Raw genomic sequence first — 21,295 nt, 5'->3', positions numbered from 1 at the left:
CTGTTGATGTGTGTATCACTAGCTTGGCCTCAGTGTGACACTGATTAGAACTAGACACCTGTTTTCAGCCCATTCTTCAGAGAAGACAAAATGACAGTTGTCCTTTTGTGAGTGTGTGTATGTGTGCCTGTTTTTTTTGTGTGTGTGCGTGCAAGTGATGCTCTCTGCCCATGTGCAGACATCAGAAGCGCTTGAGGGGAAGTTGATGTGCTTTAGAGTGTGTGCACAGAGCAGAAGCACAACCACAACCATGGAGCCCAAGAGGCTTCTCTTCTGGTCTTTGAAGGGAATATAGAGCGGGATGGTGCCTGTGATCTCCATGCTGTTGCTAGGGACTTGAGCTAGCTACTGTTTACCCATTTGGTATATTAACTCCTTTATTACAGAGCTGCCAGGTCGTGGAGAGACACACTTACCTGACCTTCATTTTATGACCTGGGAGTGGTTTGGTGGGAATCTTAAATGCGCACATGTACCTAATGTGTGGCTTGGATGTATTTACATAATATACTTTGACTAATCTGCGCCACTAGAACATCCCTGGAAGAGCAGCAGTGTTAATGTAAAGTCAGAGGTGATGTGTAGCCGTTAGCCCCTTCCCCCTCCGATGACGTGACACCATCAGCACTCGCCCCCTCCTTCTAATCTGCAAACCTCAGGTACTTTGTTCTCACTCATCATCATCATCATCATCTCCCAAATTGCCACCGGTGCCTGTTGTCCTCGGGCGGCGGTTGCCCTGACAACACCGCCATCAACACAAGGGAGAAAGCTGATGATTGGTCATCACAGAGATATCACTTCCTGCGAACAATATGGGGGGGGGGGGGGGTTCTGATTTATTTTACATCAAATGACAGTTTCTAGCCGACTGTGGAGAGCTGCAGAACATAGAGAAAACATATCTGTCTCCATTCTGAATGATCAGAGATCAGGCCCTGCTGTGTACCGGGACAAGAAGGCAACACTGTGGAGTTTGAATGTTGTCACTGATTGTGCTAAAAATGTGACCGCAATGGCTAAAAGACATTTGATTACAGAAACTGCAATATAAGATGCAAGAAGGAACTTAATTATTTCTAAATGGCGGTTGTAACTTAGTTTCAGCAGCAAGAAGATTTAGAGGGTGGATGGCAGGAGAAAAAATAACAAGAACAAAAGTTATATGGCTAATATTGGGGAGAGACTGAGCCAATTCCATGCTCACCAGTGTGAAGGAGAAGAATGACCTGTTTTCATCTCAATCTTTCTTCTGGTTGTAAGTGCCTTGGAAGGTGTTGATGCTGCTGTGTATCTGTCAGAGCTCATTTATATTGCATGAGCTCGCTGCCTTGCTCTTAATTTGGATTTATTTATCTTGATTCCATATATTTGCAGATTTGTTGGAAATGTATAATGATGCATGCACAGCAGGACAGTGCCGAAATAAAGATGTTCAGCAACACGCTGGATACCTTAAGGTTAAGGCTGTGTAGTATCTGTGTGTGCGATACATTGTGTGCTGTGCTCATGGCACACACTTCACCCTGAGTTTTAATACTGTCTCTCACTCCAAATTGCAGTTTTTCAGCTCATCCACCCACTCTGTCTCTTTGAAGGATTCTTCCCTCTCTCCTTTGTCAACCTTAACAAACACTTTGTCTTCATGCAACATTCATATCGCTGTCCTTTTTTTATTTCTACACATATCTATCTACTTTTTTTCACAATCTTTTCTCTTTCTTTCCCTCCCTCCCTCTCCCCCTTTCTTTCCTTTTCTCTCGTTTATTTCATGTTCCTCCTCCTCTTCCTCCAGGAACCTCAGACAACCGTCATCCATAATCCACTGGACGGGAAAAAGGTATACATAAATCATTCCCCAGTCCTGACCTACTCTTTATCCTTTTTGTCATTCTCCTCCTCTTCCTCATTTTCTCCTGCCCTTTGATCCGTCCTTTCATCATACATCCGTACGACCGCACAATGGTTTACTAATGAGTGTGTGTGTGTGCGTGTGTGTTGCTTGAGATTACACTTCCTCAGATACATGACTTTATATTATGAAGGGAACAAGTGGTGATTGGGATATCGAATGTTGTTTGTTAACCAGAGCAGCAGTTCTGAGAACTTACACGTATTACAACACCCAGTATCATCCAGTCACATGCGTCTTCCTCGTCTTGCCTTCTCTGCATCTCTATTCAAACAAAGCCTTGTGCAGCATAATGAGCAGTATTGCTAACGGTTTTATGTTTAAACTATTTATAAATAAATAGCTGTCTGAGAGCTCTGATGTAGTTGAAAGATAATGTTTATATGTATTCTATATATTCTCTACACTTACCCTCTTAAATGAAGTTGCTACAGTTATCCAGGTGTTGCATCACAACAGAGTGACCTTTCCATTATGATTTGGGTCAGACCTCAGCGGGAAGTTTCTACAGCAGGTATCAGAAAAACATGAGGTTTAAACGGTAGCACGAGCGGTCTGTGATGCTTGGGACTTCCTGGCATTGCAAAATGAAGGGCAAGTCTACAGTTCAGATTAAATGGATGAACAGCCTTAATATATGGGCTAAGAAATGAATGTAGCATAAACTTCAGTGAGGGTTAATTACAGCAATGTGCCCAAATAAGAGTTATATTTATGTAGGTAACCTTTTACAAGCCCTAGCTCGCCTGTTGAATAAATGAATAAAATGCTAAATTTGACAAATAAAATTTCTCTATGATTCAGACCAAATGATTATAACTGTGTGATCACACTTATAATGATATTTGTAATATTTGGGAAGCTTGTCACAACTCTGTCCCTCACACACACACACACACGCATACGCACACGCACACACACACACACACACAGTTATTCTCTTCCTCTCCTCAGGTCACCAGCTGCTCTTTAGAAGGCTATGAAACCACTTTTGTGCTCGTGATGCTGTTCGTGCCCGTGTTTAATTCTAATGAGGTCACTGAGTCTCTCAACTCTCCTCTACATGCAGGGGAATTTAGGCCCATTTAATCTGCTAATTGGAAATCAGAAGCGAACTTCTCCTCTGGCGAAAGCCTGAGAAGAGAAAGACAGCAAGGAAGACAAAAAAGGTAGATGGATAGATTGCACAATCTGAATCTATGCTTAAAGGAATACTTCACCCACGAAATGACCATTTGTGTATCCATTACTCCCCCCTTGAATCCTTGAAGAAAACGTAGTTCTTATTGCATGCCTCCACTGTGAACGAATAATCAAAAAAAGTCTTGATAAATTCAAAACACATGAGTTTACAAACTCTCAGTAGTGAGCATACGACATGCACAGGTTGTGTGAGAGTCTGTAACCACATGTTTTGATATAGTCTTGCTTCTTGGCCCCCATTTACTTCAATTCATCAAGACTTCTCAGTTTTTTAATCTATTTCTTTGTTCACCGTGGAGGCACGCGAGAAAAACAAAGTTTTCTTCAAGATTTCCAGATAACTCTGGGTGAGTTATTGATATACAAATGGTCATTTTTCCTTTTACCCTGGCTTCAGATTGCCCGCTGAGAATCCCTTCTGCCTGCTTCCATTGTTGAAATAGATGGATGGAGCACATCCCGTTGAGTTTCTGTCACTTTCAGCAAGAGACGAGAGCACCCTGTGGAGGAAAGACGTCACTTGTCCTCAGTGTTTGATGCACACACAGTGTAACAGGCTCCTGCCTGGAGTAGTATAAGAGAAAAGAGGTTTCAGGCCAAGGGTAGAAAAAGACAAATATGGAATGACTGTTGACAAAGAGGCACATTGAGCTACGAGGCTGACATCGTTTGACTTTATATTTGCAAAGATTGGATGTTTGTGACATGTTTGTTTGGCATTAATTGTTCTTCATATACTTGCTGCTCTGTAATCAGTTTTGTTTTTTTGAAGACTTGATGTGACAACATCAAAATACGCCCTAGTTAGCTAAATAGGCCCGTGGTCTCTTTACCACTCTTGTGATGTGTGTCTTCATGTGTATTCAGCACAGATGTGTGCTCTACTATGTTTGAACCAAAACTGACGGTCTATCTCTGATCTCCAGGAATCATCAGACAGCAGCAACACCACTGTGGAGGATGAAGATGTGAAAGGTAAGACTGCAGTGAAACCCCTGTGTAACTGCAGAGACCCACCATGAGGTGCCTCTCATGATGCTAAATATCTCATGAGTCAGACATGTAATTGTCTTGAAACAACAGAAGCATTTAAAACAAGTGCATGACAATTGGCAGATCGCACACGCAGCCAGAAAGTAGAGAAGATTTGGTTGATTGCCTTTGCTATTTTAATCACGTTTTAAAAACAATAATAATAATAATAATAATAATAATAATAATAATAATAATAATAAGAGTATGCACACTTCATGTGTGGTATGGATTGTGTAAATGTTACTCTTAAGTTAGTCATCAGGAAGTCAACGGGCTGATAGCTGACCTCCTACTGACCCCTCATGGAGTCGGGGTGTGTGTGTGTGTGTGTGTGTGTGTGTGTGTGTGTGAGAATGTGAAATGTAAGAGGCCTTGTAATGCTGTGGTGGTTTGGCTTTCTTAAAAGGGTTGGTGTTTGGCTCTTAATATTGAGACACACACGCCTCTGAAATGCCAACATGCCTTTGTGGGGTGTCAGCCTGCAGAATTGTGTGCGTGTGTATGTATGTTGAATGTTGCTGCAATTGTTTAAATGACCGCGTTAGTGGCGCATATCACGCATATCAACAATTGACTTCACAAAATGTGTTTGTGTTCAGTCTTTTTTGACAGCCGTGTGTGTGTGTGACTGAATCTGTGTGTGTGTGTGTGTGTGTGTGTGTGTGTGTGTGTGTGTGTGTGTGTGTGTGTGTGTGTGTGCCAACGCACTCAAACACCCCTGTTCTCCACATCTAAGCTAAGTAAAATGCGTCTAAATCGGGTCATGAATTTATAATTTTGGTGCCAGGCACACAGAACAGAATGTGCTCTTCCTCAACCACCTCCTCCTCCTCCTCCTCCTCCCTATAGAGGCTTTGCTGCCATGTCACAAATTCCCATAGTAACCATAGCAGAGCCATCATGTAGGCCTGTAAGAGAAATGAACCAGTGCTGCAAAGCTTACTACACATTTCAAACAGTATTCAAGTAGAAGTACTCTTATTGTACTGGCAATGTGCTTATTTTAAAAGCAGAAGTTCTAGTTTGACAATCTTCTCGAGTGAAAGAGTAACTCCTTTAAAATGTACTCAGAGTAAAAGTAACTGGGGCACTTTTTAAAAAGAAGTCTTTAAGACTATATATTGTATTTCATGTGGAGAAATTAGAAATGACAAAGTAACGTGCACATAGTAAAGATAGATTTCTCTTCTCATATTCTCTGATTTACAGTTATGTAAGTAAGCAATGTTCATGCTTCTGACTTTATCTGTAATCAATGACACAACTGCAGTATATATGTGACAATAAAGTAAAAATGTGACTTAAGGAAAAGTCCCAAGTACACACTCACTTCCTGTACCTTCACCCTTTGGCATCAGGTGTTAGTCGGTATAATGACATAACTGGAAGAAAAGTGGTGTCAGTCAGCGTGGGACATTTCCTAAATGTTCCAGAGAAAAGAGAACAGCATGATCAGCTAGATTTGTTTCTAAGTTTTGATTAGCGCCTCGCTGTTAACTGTCTTTATCACCAGTCTCTTTGGATCTAACTTCTTTTCCAGAGCACTAAAGAAACCTTTTATTTTCAGCTCCATTAGGTAGCTTACAAGCTAGCTAATAAAGCAAATGATCAGCTTCAGTGGCTTATTCAGTAACTTACGAGGAGGGCATGTTGTCATGTCGACCCCTGGTGTTTGCATATATAACTCATAAGTCATTTTTTTTGTTTTACTTAATACTTTAAAATTCATTATTAAAATGACCTTTGATGGAAGTAGTGCAGCCCGGAGTAGCAGTGCGTCCTTTATTCCCCCGGCTCTACTGTACTCCTCTTTGCACACAGTGAAAGGTATGCTCCCCCTACCCATTTGCTTCCCTTCCAAGGTCTCAAATTGGAGCCCTACCACCCGCCCCTCTAGGAGGAGAGGGCAAGGGCACCTTGGGAGGGGGGTCGGGGCTAAAGGGGAGTTGTCTAAATGTAGCCCTGATGGCAGGAAACGGAGACGGAGTGTGTGTTGATAACACACTGCTCTGCAAGCGCCACCCTTGAATATTATCAGTCTCCCACAGAAGCTTTAAGACTCTTTAGATGCGTACCCGCAGATAGCACTGTTAGCGCCAGAGAAAACTACAAGAGCCAGGTGAGTGCGGGAGGAAGAGGAGTCATGTTAGGTTAGTGGAATAGTTTGTCTCATGTCGGCCTGTGTGTGATCTTGTCAGGTCAGTGAGTGCTCGACAGCTGGTTTGTAACCCAACACCTGCGCCGGCTCTTGCAGCATCTGAACACATATCTGTTGTGTTAGTCTCAATACTTTTATAGCAGAGAATATGTTACAGAGAGTTTTCTGAGGGCTTCTTGTTGTGAGTCGTTAATCTACAGCTTCGTTGTGTAGGTGATAATTTGTCACTTCAATTATAATTTGTAGGATTACTTGCTGTTGCATTGTTTGTGTTGGTCTGTGAACTCTGTTTAATCTGTATTCTCTCCTGCCAGTCTTGTGCCATCGATTTTTTCCCCTCTATTTGTCAATGAGTGTTCATGTGTTGCGTTTCCCTCTATGCCAGCTGATTAAACCGACAAGCGGTAATGAGTAACATCCGACTGTCGACGGTTGTCATTATCCATCCTCCGCTCACTGGCAAGACTTCCACTAAAGCAGTTGTTCTCAAACGTCCTCTGTCTTTGGAGGAAGAAAAATGTCCAAAACCTTGTGTATTAAAATAACATCAGGATCACTAGCATTCCTTTCACCTTTCTTAAATTCATACGTGCACCTTTTTATTGACATGACTGTGGTGTAATGTTTCTAAGTGTCTTCTTAATTTGTAGGATCTCATACTGTCAGCTGCCAGAGTTTTCAGACATAAAATACACACTCTCCTTATCTCCCTCATCATTCACTGTGAACCCAAGAGTAATATAGGCTTTGTCAGATGTTCTTTTGATTAACCGTCAGCTGAGCACGTTGTCTTGTTCGTCTTGGAAGCATTGCCTGTTTTTCTTTTTTCGTCCCTGTCAAATATCTGTCCATTCTGTAAACTTACAGATATGTCTGAATGAACACCATTGCTATTGTGAAAGCACAATTTGTTTTACTGCTCTGTCGTGAAAAAGATTAGTTCCGCATCACATTTTCCCCCGACCACACGTGCCCACCTGTCACGCCTCTGCGCCCCACTAGGGGGCGCGCTAAAGTTGTGAATTCTGCTGTAATGGAGCCATTGACTGGAATAATGAGAAAACATTTTTTTATTTTTCAATGAGATCTGGTGATGTAGAACTGTTTGTAAAAAGTAGCTCTAATTTCTCAGAATGAGAAAAAAGGTCAACTGGGTTTATCATCTTGTATTTATATGCTTGCACCAAGTCATCTCACACTTGCTTCAACCTTCCCATCATTCCTCACATGTTTGCTCTCATTCTCTGTTTGTGTGCACGTTATCAGGAAAGAGCTTAGACAACAGCTCGCTTAAGGCGCAGTCCAGCACAAGCTCCCAGCCAGATAGCTCTCAGGGCTCCTCACCTGCTGTGTACTGTAAGTCAGCATGGCCCGCTAAATGCAGCCTGTAACACACACACACACACACACACACACACACACACACACACACACACACACACACACACACACACACACACACACACACACACACACACACACACACACACACACACACACACACACACACACACACACATTCATGGTGCTCTACTAGTAATTCACCTTGACTAAATCCTTCCTTGTGTGTATTCAGCGTCCCTGCATGTATTAGAAGCATACATCTGTCATTTAGCACCAGTAAACCCCCTAGTATCCTGACTTATACTGTACTTTATTTCTCCTTTACAGTCTTCTTAGTCAGCAGCATTCCTGCGGCTTGACAGTCTAAAGCAACCAATAACAAAATAAATAGTCAAGAAAAAAACAAGCCATACTGAAAAACAGTGAGATGCTTTGTAGTATTTCTACTCCTCTACTATCCTAACCCCCACCCACTTGTTCCGCCCATGCAACGTGTGTTTAGAATAAGTCGTTGTCTGCTTCTCGTGGACGTACATGGAATAGCAACACAATACTTCTCCATGACAAGTTCTGTGTCTTTTATTTTCCCTTCACTGTCTGTGAGTCAAACGTTGTCTTGGAGAGCTCTGATGATACATCCAGCACCACAATTTCTCAGTAAGACTGTAAGGCTCGTCTTGGCGCTCTCCAGGACAACGTTTTTCATCCGAATGGTCAACCTTCCATTTAAGTGCCCTGTCTCCCATGTGCCTCCCTTCCTCCCTCCTAAACTCAGCTGCCACAAAGTTTGCTGACCTGCTGGGGTCAGTGCGTAGGGGCTCAGGGCCCACATCTGACGGGGAAGGGAGATCCAGCACTCCACCTCCCGCTGCCCTCTCTGCCCCCTCCCCTCCACACACCCCTGTTGTCCCCATGCAGAGTAAGTAGACAAGAGAAAGAACAGGGAGAGTACTGGAGACGACCGCTGCAAAATTTGTCATTTTGGAAAAGGAATAAAACAAGCTTTACATAGATCACTATCTTATTTTTAACAATGAATTGTTTTTGGCTGCACCTGTTTTTAGAAATCCCAAGTTTTCTTTTGTTTAATCTTTTTAAGTTTGCACTGAAGAGATGTTGGATGGTGAAACCACCTCCAATTGCAGAATCTAAATATATTGCTGTGATGAGTTTTTAGGGGAAAAACATTATAGGATGAAGCTGACGATGTTCTACATTTTTATTTTCAAAGACAATTCAATGAAAAGAGCTAAATCAATGATTAATTGATTTACTGACTTAAAATGCAGTCTGTGTAGCCAAAGCCAGATCATGTTTATTCTTCTGGGCCAGAAACTTCCTCTGTTGAAAATAGACCCAAACAATAAATGCACTCTTTACTCCTATTTAAGTAAAATGTGTTAACTGATTTACAAAATGTGTCTTTTAAATGAATGTCCCTTTATTTATTTTTCAGATTTAACACTTCATTAGGAATTAATTGGCTTGATATATAGACCAAATAAAATAGTTAAATTGAATATTTGTATGATAATGATTATAACTGCATAGTTGTGCATCATTTAAAGTCTGTGCTTCATATTTGAAGTAGACCTGGAAATGATGAATAATGGTGTGCAAACGAAAGGCTTGAAAGGGTTAATTGAAAGGTATAATACTGTGGTTTTAATGAAAGATTCCACATAAAACTATATCTGTGGGCGCTGAATCTTCCTCTGTGTGGCGTCTGTAGTGCAAAAGAAGGCTGTGACAATGAGTAATGTTGCTGACACTGTAGTTTAATTTATAGTTATTGTGACCACACATTATTTTATTCTCTAATCTGTTGTTTTGCATCACTCCACCCCCCACCTATCCATCCATCCATCCTGCCTGGGCGGCACTCAGTGTCTCGGCTCACAGACCTGGTAAGCAGCGTTCGCAGGGTGCCGGTGGCCCCTGCACCCGAGGGTGACGCTGCACCGGTACCTAGCGCCAGGCCCACCCCTACACCTGCACACACCACCTCCCCACCTCCCCCTCACTCCCCTTCCCTGTCTTCCTCCCAGAGTGAGTATCGAGCACGGCCCACCCCGACCCTTCTCACATTGGCCAATCACGGGGCCTAATGAGACGGCATTTCAGCGCAGGCCTGTGTGTGAGCAAGTGTGTTTCACAGTCAGTGTTTTGTGCTTTCGGTAAACAGGTACATAACATAAAGTACTTTGTGGTAAACTGCTCTTTGGTCAGCTAAGTTGGAAATTGGAACATCTGGATGTGTGTGCTTTGTGCTGCTATTAACATCCTCTTCAGTCTGCCATGGAGAGCACTGCTGACTGCACTCAGATTTATGCTTTTAACTACTTGTGATGTCTTTGAATACAGCGGTGACATTGTGTGCGGTGATATAAGGAGATGCCTTGTGTGTGTGTTTGACAGTCGATCAGGATCACATGATGAGCAAGGCTCACTATTGTATGTGTGGACATGTTTGATTGAATTAGTTTGACATGTATGAGAAATGAATTCCCAAACTAATCAAGAGTGAATTAACCTGCATCTTCAAAGATGTTTGTTATACAGAATCCACACTTGGCACAATTACAGCAAGTTTACTATGAAGCATATATTTTGCGCTCATTATATAAATGACCAAAGAAGTTGAAACATTATTTGCAGTTTTCCCAAAGAACATAATGTATGTCAGGGTTCTAACTGCCTTTGCCTGAGCATCTGTGTTGTTGCGTGAACAATTCAGAAACTAACTGCTCTCGATCTGAACAACTGTTGTGTTTACCTCTGATTAACTTATGTGCCTGTTTTTCTTCTGCAGGACGCAAACAAGAAATAATCAAGATCACCGAGCAGCTGATAGAGGCAATCAACAATGGAGACTTTGAAGCATACGCGTGAGTCTGCGTTTTAGTGAGTGGTTTGCGTTCAAATGCATAGTTTAGAGTTAATGTGTGTCTTCGTTAACATGCCCTGCTCTCTCCTCCTCAGGAAGATCTGCGACCCTGGACTGACTTCATTTGAACCGGAGGCGCTGGGCAACCTGGTAGAGGGCATGGATTTCCACAGATTTTACTTTGAGAACCGTAAGATTGATACATTTGGTGGCATTTGTCTTATCGGTGCTTATGTTTATTATTGATTCATCTTGTTTATCTGTAATTTTAGTGTAAACATACACGTCATTTGTCTGAATCACAAAATGGGGCCGTGTTCTCTCCTTTAGCTGCTGTACATCTCTACATTTGCCCTATTACTGGTTTCATTAGGAAATATTTTCACAGGAAGCGTCAAGTAGGAAAATGAAAGTAGATAAATTTAACTAAAGCTCCACCCTAAAAAAACTAGACTCGCCAACAATGGCTGAAGATATTCCACAGCAGCAACCACACCGACTGAGATGATTAGTGTTACATTTACACATCAAATTACATAGTTTGTTGAACTATTACAATTCCAAACCGGTGGTGTCTTACTCCATTCTTTCTCCTGACATCTTCTCAGTTTTGGCTAAGAACAGCAAGCCCATCCACACCACCATCCTGAACCCTCACGTCCACATGATCGGCGAGGACGCAGCCTGCATCGCTTACATCCGCCTGACTCAGTTTGTTGACAACCAGGGTCGGCCGCGGTCCAGCCAGTCGGAGGAAACTCGCGTCTGGCATCGCAGAGACAGCAAGTGGCAGAACATCCACTTCCACTGCTCAGGAGCACCTGCTGCGCCACTCCAGTGAGGTAATGGAGAAAACTGACAGCAGGAGGCGTTCCTCTCGGAGCATGTTGGTACTCTTCAGAAAGCAGCTGTTGTACCTATGCTGTATATTTCACATGTTAGTTTAACACAACAACCAGAGTGGTAATAGAGGATAAAAGGCAAGAACAAACATTTCAAAGTTGGTAGCTCTAATTCTAAATCTAGTATTGAGTACATTGACTGCATTGCTGTTGGTTCTTCTGGGTGCTCACACTGTGTAGAAGCAGAAAGAAGGTTCTTACGGGATGTGTTCATTCAAATGCTGCATAGATTTTAGGTGCAGCGACAGTCAGCAAAAGAAAATCAGTGTGCGTTTCCATTAGCCTTAGGAATGCTAATAGTCTGGAGAAAGCTTGAATTCCCACCCAGTAAATCATTTAAGTTAATTCTATGAATTTACTTTTGGTCCTCATGTGGTGCTTTTTCAACTGCATGTATTTATTAAATGTTTCAGCTGATGCTGTAGCCTTACTGCCTGGTACACAGTAATCCTAGAGGTAGAAGTTGCAGGTCTATCATGATTCTAATCAGACTTTTGTTTCCTTCGTTGATATTGCAATGTTTGCACCATAAACAAGTAGAACAACATTTCTGCTATATTTAAGCTTTATTGTGGCATTCCCACCAAAGTCATGAAATCATGCTTATTGAAATTCAAGTTTTGAAGTGGTAAAAATCAAACTCCAAAATCATAGTTCATCATTTTGGGACACTAATGTGCTTGCTTGCAGAGAGTTACATGAGAATGTTGATACCACTCTCATATACGTGAAGCTGGAGACAGGTGGCTTAGCTTAGCTTAGCATAAGGACTGGGAACAAGGGGAAACAACTAGCCTGACTTAAAAAATGTACCTGGCAGCAATTCACACAAACACTGCAGTGCAAAAATGTAGAGGTGCTGGTAGGAAAACGTTGTTACCTTTGGACAGAGGCAGGCTAGCTGTTTCCAGTCTTTATGCTAAGCTCAGATAACCAGCTGCTGGTGGTAGTTTAGTTAGATTAAATGGTTTCTGTGAAGGGAAATCTTTGTGAGTAGAGTAACTGGAGACCAAAAAAGCTGCAGGAGACGGACTTGATGTCTTACGCTAAAGGTTTATTGGAGCTTGGAGGATGAGAAATGCAAGTGAATTACAGAGACGTAGTCCCAGTGTACGACTTTCTCTCAGGGTACTCAACCTACGCTGGGCGCACTAGATTAAGACCCCCAAATATGGCCATTCTCTGCCAATCCATTCATGTTAAACGATGCCATTGGATAATAAGTGCGAAAACATGTTTAGCTAATGACGGATCACGTTGGGCTCCTCAGGTCACAGGCTGCACATTGTAAAAGAGGTAGTTGTTAGCATCTGCAGGTGATTTAAGGCAAAGTGCACCTAATCTTATCCACTGATGTCTGTGTGCTCCCATTGTGTATGTGTGGGTGCAGATCCACAGAGACGGAGCCTCCATAACTCTTATGTACCAGCTCTCTCTACAACAGTCAGTCCTGTGTGTTGAGCTATGTGTCTGTGTGAGACGACGGGTCCTGACCTTAGACATGGTAAAAGAACAAGGTGCATGAATGTGACCTGGGGCCCACTGTGTTTTGTTTCCTAACTTAAGGAGAAGAAACTGAGAAATCCTTCAGTGTGTTGCTTTAATAAGAGGAATTTCCTCATCAGTGTGAATCCACTCATCCACAGTAAAAACAAATAAGCCTAATTCCCAAACTGTCAGACTATTCCCTTCATTTAAAAATCTGATCTCAGTCATATTTATTATTTATCATTTATTTGACGCCGTTTTGTTTTCCTCCTCAGGGATGAATGCCATAGCTCTGTCCGTCAGGAGTGCTCTGCTGGAGAGAGAGAGAGAGAGAGAGGAAGAGGAGGAAGGGATGAAAGAACAAGTCCAGTGTCGGTTTGGGGACAGGCCCCTCAACAACAACAACCCCCCCCCCCCCTCACTGGACCCCCGACCTCAACCCCCAGCATGCATCTCTTCTTTTACTACTACTGCCCCCTTTGTTTGTCACCTGTCCTACAACACAATCTGACAACTATCAAACAAACAGCTCGACGTCCTTCACCCCCTGCGGCTGCGTCTCCTTCCCTCCGACACTCTGGGTGGGGGGTGGGGTGGGGGGGGGGTGTGTTCAGCACTCGGTGTGATGCCTTCTTCCTCTGGTCTCTTTTTTTGTGACACCAACCCTCTTGTGCTCCTGTGAATCCACACTTATGTGACATAAACACTGCACTGGAAATACAGTATGTAAAGTTTTAAGTAAAATCTATTATCATTACTATATATATTATTATTATTATTATTACTATATTAATATTATTATTATTACACATAAGCAACTGTATATGTAATTTGTATAAGTCAACATTTCTGATGCCAGTGGTTTCTATAGTTGAAGGAAATCTTTTTTTGTTTTTCTCTATCTTGTTAAGGAAGCATGTTTTTCCCCCATATTAACAGTGGCTGTTTTTTATTGTGGCTCTTAAGTGGAAAATTATATTGCCATTTTTTGTCAGTTGCTTCTTGTACGTTAGCTATAATTCTGCGCCCAAACTCATGGACAACATGTTTTTGTTTGTTCGATTTCTTTTGGGGATTTCTTTTCTTCTTTTTGGAAGGGGTATGTCTGATGGTGTGAATGTAGAGACTGAGTCTTTATGTATGTGTGACTGTGGTAATGTGAGCCAGACACATAGTGCTAACTCAAACATAATGCCTCTGTACAGAATGAGGAACCTGGTGTTTTCTATTGCTGCAATGTGAACGGCCGGAGAAGAAACGGCACGCAATAGGAGTTTTACCGTGAATTCCCTTTTCCATCTCCATGTGTAACGCTGTAAAGGTAAAAAGCCCTGAGCTCTCGCACGCTGAATGGTGAGGTCTAAAAGAAACTAGATTTGTTTCTCTTAGCAAATATGTTCCCTTCCTTGTTTTAGTATTGCTGCCACCATGAGGAAAACAAATCTGTTTCTCATTACAATGAGACCATTTCCTTGATACAACAAGATACTTAATGTTGGAGATGACATACAGACTTATTTGGTAACAACTTTATAACAACGACCCCTTTTCAAATGATCTGAAATAAGTTGGTGCTCAGAATAATTATTCTGATGTTGTAACAAGAAAAGCATCCGGTTCAAACAGGAACTATCATCACCAATATTAGTATTAGATTCTGCTTTGATTGAGCACAGACGTGTACATAGAAGCATACGTTAAGAACAATTATTAAACATGCAGGGCTAAACAAAAGAAAGAGGTCGCATCATTGTCTTAAATGAAGTGGAGGGGCACGAAAGACTGCCTGGTTACAGACCTGCATTATAAGTCCTGGACTAGGCTGATCTTTGACCAGAGAAACATCAAAACGTTTAACTGGACACTAAAACATTTAAATAATATAGTTTTGCTCTTCAAAAAAAGGACGTGGCATTGTTAAAATACACAAATCACCGCTGTAGTATAAGGAATTATCCATCAATCAACTGATAATGAATTATAAAAAGTTTAAATGACTAAATACATCAATGTTTTGTTTATGTATTGTGTCTCCTACCAAGACTCAGTACAACTCATTAACAGATGAGACTACAAAAATAAATGTTATTGTCTCAAGTAAAATATCTCATACTGTACTGAGCACTATTTACTCGTCACATGCGGCCTTTTCTCACAATAATTCAGACAAATCTTTCGGCTTGTATTAAAAACAAAGTGCTCGGAGATGGATGCGCTGTTGGCAGCTCCTGCTGTTGCTAGGTGACAGCTTAACTACCCGCTTGAAGCTCAAAAGCGATTTTCTTAAAAGTTGTGATATTTTTAACTCACTAAAATATTGGTGCTTTGTGGAAATACAACAGCGGGTCCAAACAAAAAGGCAAACGAGAGGTCGGTGCTCTAAAGACGGTATGATGTTTCCACAAAGCCACACTTACATACTCGTATCAGTCATTAAGAATCAACGCTGTGTAAGCGTGAAGCCTCTACAAGTGTGAGGAGTTTTCTCCCATACCATTCATAAACTTCTCTCTTCTGGTTCCTCATTTCAGGGCAGTCCTTTGCCACAGGGTGCAAGATGTGTGTGTGTGTGTGTGTGTGTGTGTGTGTGTGTGTGTGTCTGCAAGCATGTAAAGTACACATCTCAGTGTGTATTATTTAGAGGAAATATTAGAAGTGTGTGTTGTGTGAGAGATGGAAAGAGAAGGCTTTATTTCGGAGGACATATCAGTCCCCTTGCCTTCAGCCCAGGACTTAAAGAAAATGTATTTTATGTTCTTTTTTTCATGTATTATCATCTTTATATGACATTAAGTGCTTGTTTGTGCCAGGGGTGGCAGGATTAATCCGATGGACTTTGCAGCACTGAAAACTGTTTTTGTTGGGATTTGACTTCGATCAGCTCGTCTGTACTTTGCTTGTCCACCATTGGCTGCCTTCACATTTGTCTCGCCCCTATTGGTCAGACCAAGATATTAAAGAGACCGGGCAGTCGGTTTGGTGAATAGTCCTCAGGTTTCTATTTATTTTGAATATTTATTTATTTTAGTGGATATTTTTATTGTGCTTTTCTTTTCTTTTGCCTATTGCCTATCCCTTGTTTAAAGGGACACTGCTCCATGTAAAACAGGACTGTTTTTAAAGGGATAGTACACCCAATTTGCATCCTGCATGTGTTTTTCTGTAACGACCAACGTGGTGTTCATTACTTTTTCTTTTCCTGCTATTTTTCTTCTGTTGAACTTTGTTGAAGTTGTTTTCAACATTATTTTTTGCAGTTTTATGGTGTCCATCGTTGTCTTCCACTTAGGTCATTACTACTTTGCCAGAGTGGGACATCTATCTCTTTAAATCTCAAATAATACAGGATTGTATTTTGAGGGAACTGTCCCTCCAAAGGCTTCATCGCCTTTATATAAGGTGATGAAGGTTGTTTTTTATCAAGGTGAAGCGCTGAGACGTTGTATAATCGTGTCTCATCCAGTGTTAATGCCTCGTTGACCCTGTTCTAATACTAAAAGGTCAAAGGTAACCTGAAGATGTTTAATGCGAGATCGTGCTAACCAGACATGTCCAAAAAACATAGCAGCATGTACAGTACAAATGTGTTGTTCTTCTGTTCTTCATAGTGTGTTTACTAGAATTGAAAATCAATATAATAGGATTCACATATTTAAAATGAGGGATTACACAGTAATACACAACTGCAACTAACTAGCATTGTAGCTGGCATTTTCTTTGCATGACCGTCAACGAGACACTTGTTTTTTTGGTGTTTTGCTTTTTATTTGGTTTCTCATTTTCTACTGAATGCTGGTATACTCGACCTTTCTCTGTCTATTTTCTCAGCTTTTTAAGTGCATATAACTATTTTTATCTCAAGATGATTCAATGAAGATGATGATATTAATGACTGTGGCACTATGAGGATGTTGACGGTGACGATGATGATGTGATAAAGAATATCTTGCATGCTTTTCTATGGGGCTCTGTGTTGTCAGTGCAGAATGGCTGCCTTTTGTACTTAGCTGAGAGAAAACGAGGAGCGCTTGTTAACCATCGGCACCAAGAGTGACTAAGTGACACTTAGCTGCATGTCACTTTGAGGATCAGCACTTGAGTCCAACGGACAGAGGCAGTTCAGAGAGCGAATGAGCTCCAGCAGGGGGCGCAGTCACACAACGTAAAGCTCAAACACACACAGATAGACGGCACATTGATGCTTCTAATGTAGCTGCACGATAAAATGACTTTGTGACAAATATAACAGACAATCTGGTCAGAGACAGCAGCAGTTTATCACTGTAGAATAAGAAAGAGCTTCCATTATAATTATTAATTATCATTAATGTGTTGACGCGACCAGGTAGGAAACATCCGAGTCTTTGAATCCAACGTAACGTGAATCCACAGTGTAAATCCTGCAGTTCATCCAACACACACTCATGTGCTGATGGGAAGTTTCACATCTAATGGACAGTTAACATCAACACACAGAAACAAACAGCACATGTTGAAGAATGATGAAATGAATGCTGCTGTGCGATCATAAAGATACAGATTAATGTGAGTGATCAAGGTGAAGGTGACCACTGCGACCTTTAACATTCAACATCCACAATTTAAAGACGAGGTCAGGGCTTTGCACTCAACATTTTAATACATATTATTAGAAATGACACTTCTTGTTACATTGTTTAATTAACTGCCAGCTGTACTTACTAATACATATCGCTGCCGATTTAAAACATCAATCGTTTAAATCATTCATCAGGTAACAAATCCAAACATTTGCTCAAATTTGACATTTTGATGTTTTTATTTGGCATTTTTCACACTTTAAAGATATTTTGATTAAAACAATCAACACATTATTTGATAACAGAAATAATATTTAGTCGCAGCCCAAATGCACACAATCTTAAAGTCAATATTTGATGTTTGATTTTCTTGCCATTCTGGGCTCCTCTAATATGGATTAAACATTGAAGAACAATATAAACTTCATCAGGTTATTCCTGTAGAATCTTCTACAGTCAAAGAAGCACAAATAAAGAAGATTTATTTATTGTTATGGATAAACTGAAATAATATATAGAATATGTCGACAGTCACACACGCTCAACAAATCACAGGTGAATTATTACACTAACATTCACTGTTCTTACATTGTGCACAGTAAGACCTGACGTTTTATCAAAACACTGGAGAAACAATATGACTGTATTAAGATACAAAAGGTTGTTTCTCATGTCTGGGAAAATAACATTTGTAGATATAAGTACAATAAGATGAACACATGGAATCTACTCGTCCCAGTTCTTGCAGCACATTTACACCACCAACACATAATTCTGCCGACATTTATGCTTTAGTTTCTCATTCTGTGCTGTAGAAATATATTGTATATTATACAACAATCAAGGAACGTGATCCATCATGTGACCTGCTGAAAGAGATCACATCTCATTCTTTCTTTAACCTGCATCTCTACATTTTCTTCATGTACTTTACAATTACACCATTCTCATCTATAAACATTTAACTGGAATTATCTGTAACTGACAAAAAACCACCTCCAGCATAACAATCCTAATAAATCACTGAGACGTCACCACCCTCCCTGAACGCCACAGAGAAATCTCAGTGGGACACATTTTGATATCAGCAGTTTTAGCTTCACCAGCTTTTCCAATACTGAACCATGGGAAGAGTTTCTCAGTGAAAGTGTCTCTGTGAGTGCAGATGTGAGTCATGTCTTCAGGGTCGGAGAAGGAAACCTCCCCCCTGTCATAGTCCAGCTGGACTCTGATCCTCTGGAGATTCTTCTTCACTCTGACAGTCTTACCAACACCATTAGTGTATTTCCCACTGCGATGTAATAAACACCAGACTCCATATTCTGGTGAAGCTTGTAACTCTCCCTTCCTGTCAACTGACTCTTTAACCAAACCTACATTCCAGACAGGATGATCTCCCACCTCCACCTCCCAGCTGTGTTTCCCTGAGCTGAAGCCCTCAGAGCCCAGAACATCAGCATACTCAGTGCATCTCTCTGGATTATCAGGAAGCTGCTGGTGTGTGTCTCCACATCTCACACTGGTCAGATCATCAGACAGATAGAGCCAGCGGGATGCAGTGTTTGGGTCCAGAAGGACAGGACTGAAGTGGACCTTCTCCTTCATCTTCTCCCAGACTCTGAAGGACAGGTTGCCCAGGTGTTTGGCCACATCTATCAGCGCTCCTGAGAGCAGCTGTGGATCTGACAGTGAGCACTGGACTTTGGCTCTGGTCTGAGTGGCTTTATAACTGCTGAGGAATGGCACCTTGTGTTTCTGCAGGTCTTCTTCAACAGCAGAGATACTGTGTGACAGAGAGGAGATCTGCTCCTGGATCATCTTCATCTCTCTGCTGATAGTCTCCCTCTTCTGCTCCTCTTCCTCCCTCAGAGCTGCCAGTCTGGACTCCTCTTCCTCCCTCAGGAACTGGTGGAGCTTGTTGAACTCTGCTCTGATCTTCCTCTCTGTGGACAACAGCTGCTTCTTGGACTCTTGAATCACTTCGTTGTATGATTTCTCCACTTGTTTGTGTTTGTTCCTCTTGTCCTGCAGAGACTCTAAGTCACATGTCAGCTGGTCCTTCAGCTCACTGACTGCTTGTTCTACAGGAACCACCGTGTGACTCTGGTGGAGAGAAAACTCACAGACAGGACACACAGCTCTATCTTCATCCTTACAGAACAATCGAGGCTCTTCTGGATGTTTACTACACAACACCTCCACCTTCTTCTCTCCTTTCTCCGTCTCAGATGATCCAACTTTCAGCCTCTCAGCAAAGCAGTCAGCCAGTTCCTTCAGTGCAAAGTTCACTCCTAATATCTTTTGAGGTCTTTCTTTTACAAATGGGACAGTTTCTGTTCTTACTTTGTTCCCAGAAGTTCTGCAGGCAGCTGGAACAGAATCTGTGGTTGCAGCTCAGAGACACAGGATCTCTGAAAGTCTCTGAACACACATGGCAGTTCAGGAAACTTTCAACAAGAGAGGTTTTCTCAGCCATCTGTCTCGGTCCCTGTTGTCTTTTGAAAGCAAGACTCAACAAGTTACTGTCCTTTCTCTTCACTCCAGACGTGTGTTTTCCAGCAGAGATCTCACACCCTGTCCTGGCGTCTCAGCTCTGTTCAACAATATCAAAATCTTCTTTTGTTTCCATGTATCTCTGTCACAGGGTGAACTATCAACAGCAGGAAATGCTGCTCTGTCATTTATTCACCAGCAGATGGTGACGTCAGGATGTCTTTCAGAGGGAAATGTTGAACTTTTCCTTCAGTTGGGGACAATTACTTTGTACAGGTATCTGTTGGAAGACAAACACAAGAGGTACAATCATTTAAAAAGCAGATCTTAAAGTTATTTCTTTTGGTTATTTGATAGAAGAGTCAAAGAGAGATGAGAGGGGGGGCAGGGGACGACATGCAGCAAAGGGCCACGGGTCGGATTGGAACATTGACCTGCAGCGGTCAGGACTCAGTCTTAGTACAGAGGACGCTCCAGTAAAAAAGATGAAGTTATATTTCATTGTTCACTAAATAAAGAGTTGGAAATGCTCATAAAGGCACAAACAAGGAGAGGTTTGTGTCTTTGACTGAACATTTCAACAGGCTGAGTGACATGAAACCAGTTTGACAGTTTTATTCTTCAGCCAGTGCAACAGATGGAAGTTCAGGAAACTTTCTTAAAGTCTTATCTCAGCCATATCTTTTGCTTTTAGAAATGATACTTATATTAAAGACTCACCAACTTTGACTTCCCCTCAGTTTGCCTCTTACGATCCTCTAAATGTTCATTGTTCCATAGAAATCTCTCACACTGTCATGGTGTCGAGGCTCTGTTGTACAATGTCAGACTTTGCTTTTAATTTCTCTCTTCTTCATGAGTTAATCATTGACTTTAATAATGCAGTCATATGTTTTTATGACCAGCAGATGAAACATGATACTTTGCAAGCTGAACATGAGAAGACGTTCATTCTGGACTCCAACATGTTTAACCCTCGGTTTCCCTCTGTGAGATGATCTGGTCAGTGTGAGAAATCTCGTCTTAAACACTAACAGGACGATGAAGATTGTTGGAAAGACACTCATGTAAAACTCTTTCAAGATTAAACTTCTTCATGACATTTAACTGACGTGTGTGTGTGTGTGTGTGTGTGTGTGTGTGTGTGTGTGTGTGTGTGTGTGTGTGTGTGTGTGTGTGTGTGTGTGTGTGTGTGTGTGTGTCTCTCTCTCTGTGCATTTGATTATTTAAAGCTGTTATAATCAGGAGGTGCACATAACTGGTACGTAGGTACGGATGCGGTGGCAGAAATCTGGATTGCGTAACGTCACTAGT

General features: G+C 41.5%; 1 protein-coding gene and 1 pseudogene across 20 annotated transcripts in view; one reads left to right on the top strand and one right to left on the bottom strand.

The window, feature by feature from the left end:
- camk2b1 (calcium/calmodulin-dependent protein kinase (CaM kinase) II beta 1) overlaps positions 1 to 16,888 on the top strand; it is a 61,042-nt gene extending 44,154 nt beyond the window's left edge. For 10 of the 20 annotated variants that reach the window (XM_029439476.1, XM_029439474.1, XM_029439472.1 and 7 more), the window contains 6 exons: positions 1,796 to 1,840; positions 4,042 to 4,090; positions 10,465 to 10,540; positions 10,635 to 10,729; positions 11,148 to 11,381; positions 13,205 to 16,888. In XM_029439476.1, the coding sequence (XP_029295336.1) occupies positions 1,796 to 1,840; positions 4,042 to 4,090; positions 10,465 to 10,540; positions 10,635 to 10,729; positions 11,148 to 11,380 (498 nt within the window). In that variant the 3' untranslated portion in view covers position 11,381; positions 13,205 to 16,888. Of the gene's footprint in view, positions 1 to 1,795; positions 1,841 to 4,041; positions 4,091 to 7,574; positions 7,665 to 8,427; positions 8,572 to 9,539; positions 9,702 to 10,464; positions 10,541 to 10,634; positions 10,730 to 11,147; positions 11,382 to 13,204 lie in introns of all 20 variants that reach the window. The other 10 variants (XM_029439457.1, XM_029439466.1, XM_029439463.1 and 7 more) reach the window with 2 other exon arrangements.
- Positions 16,889 to 17,849: 961 nt separating this feature from the next.
- On the bottom strand, positions 17,850 to 20,299 carry LOC115013285 (nuclear factor 7, brain-like; annotated as a pseudogene).
- Between the last annotated feature and the right edge of the window lie 996 nt (positions 20,300 to 21,295).

This window comes from Cottoperca gobio, chromosome 9 (assembly GCF_900634415.1).
Source record: "Cottoperca gobio chromosome 9, fCotGob3.1, whole genome shotgun sequence".
Classification (NCBI taxonomy): Eukaryota; Metazoa; Chordata; class Actinopteri; order Perciformes; family Bovichtidae; genus Cottoperca; species Cottoperca gobio.
This window is presented reverse-complemented; position numbering and strand designations above follow the sequence as displayed.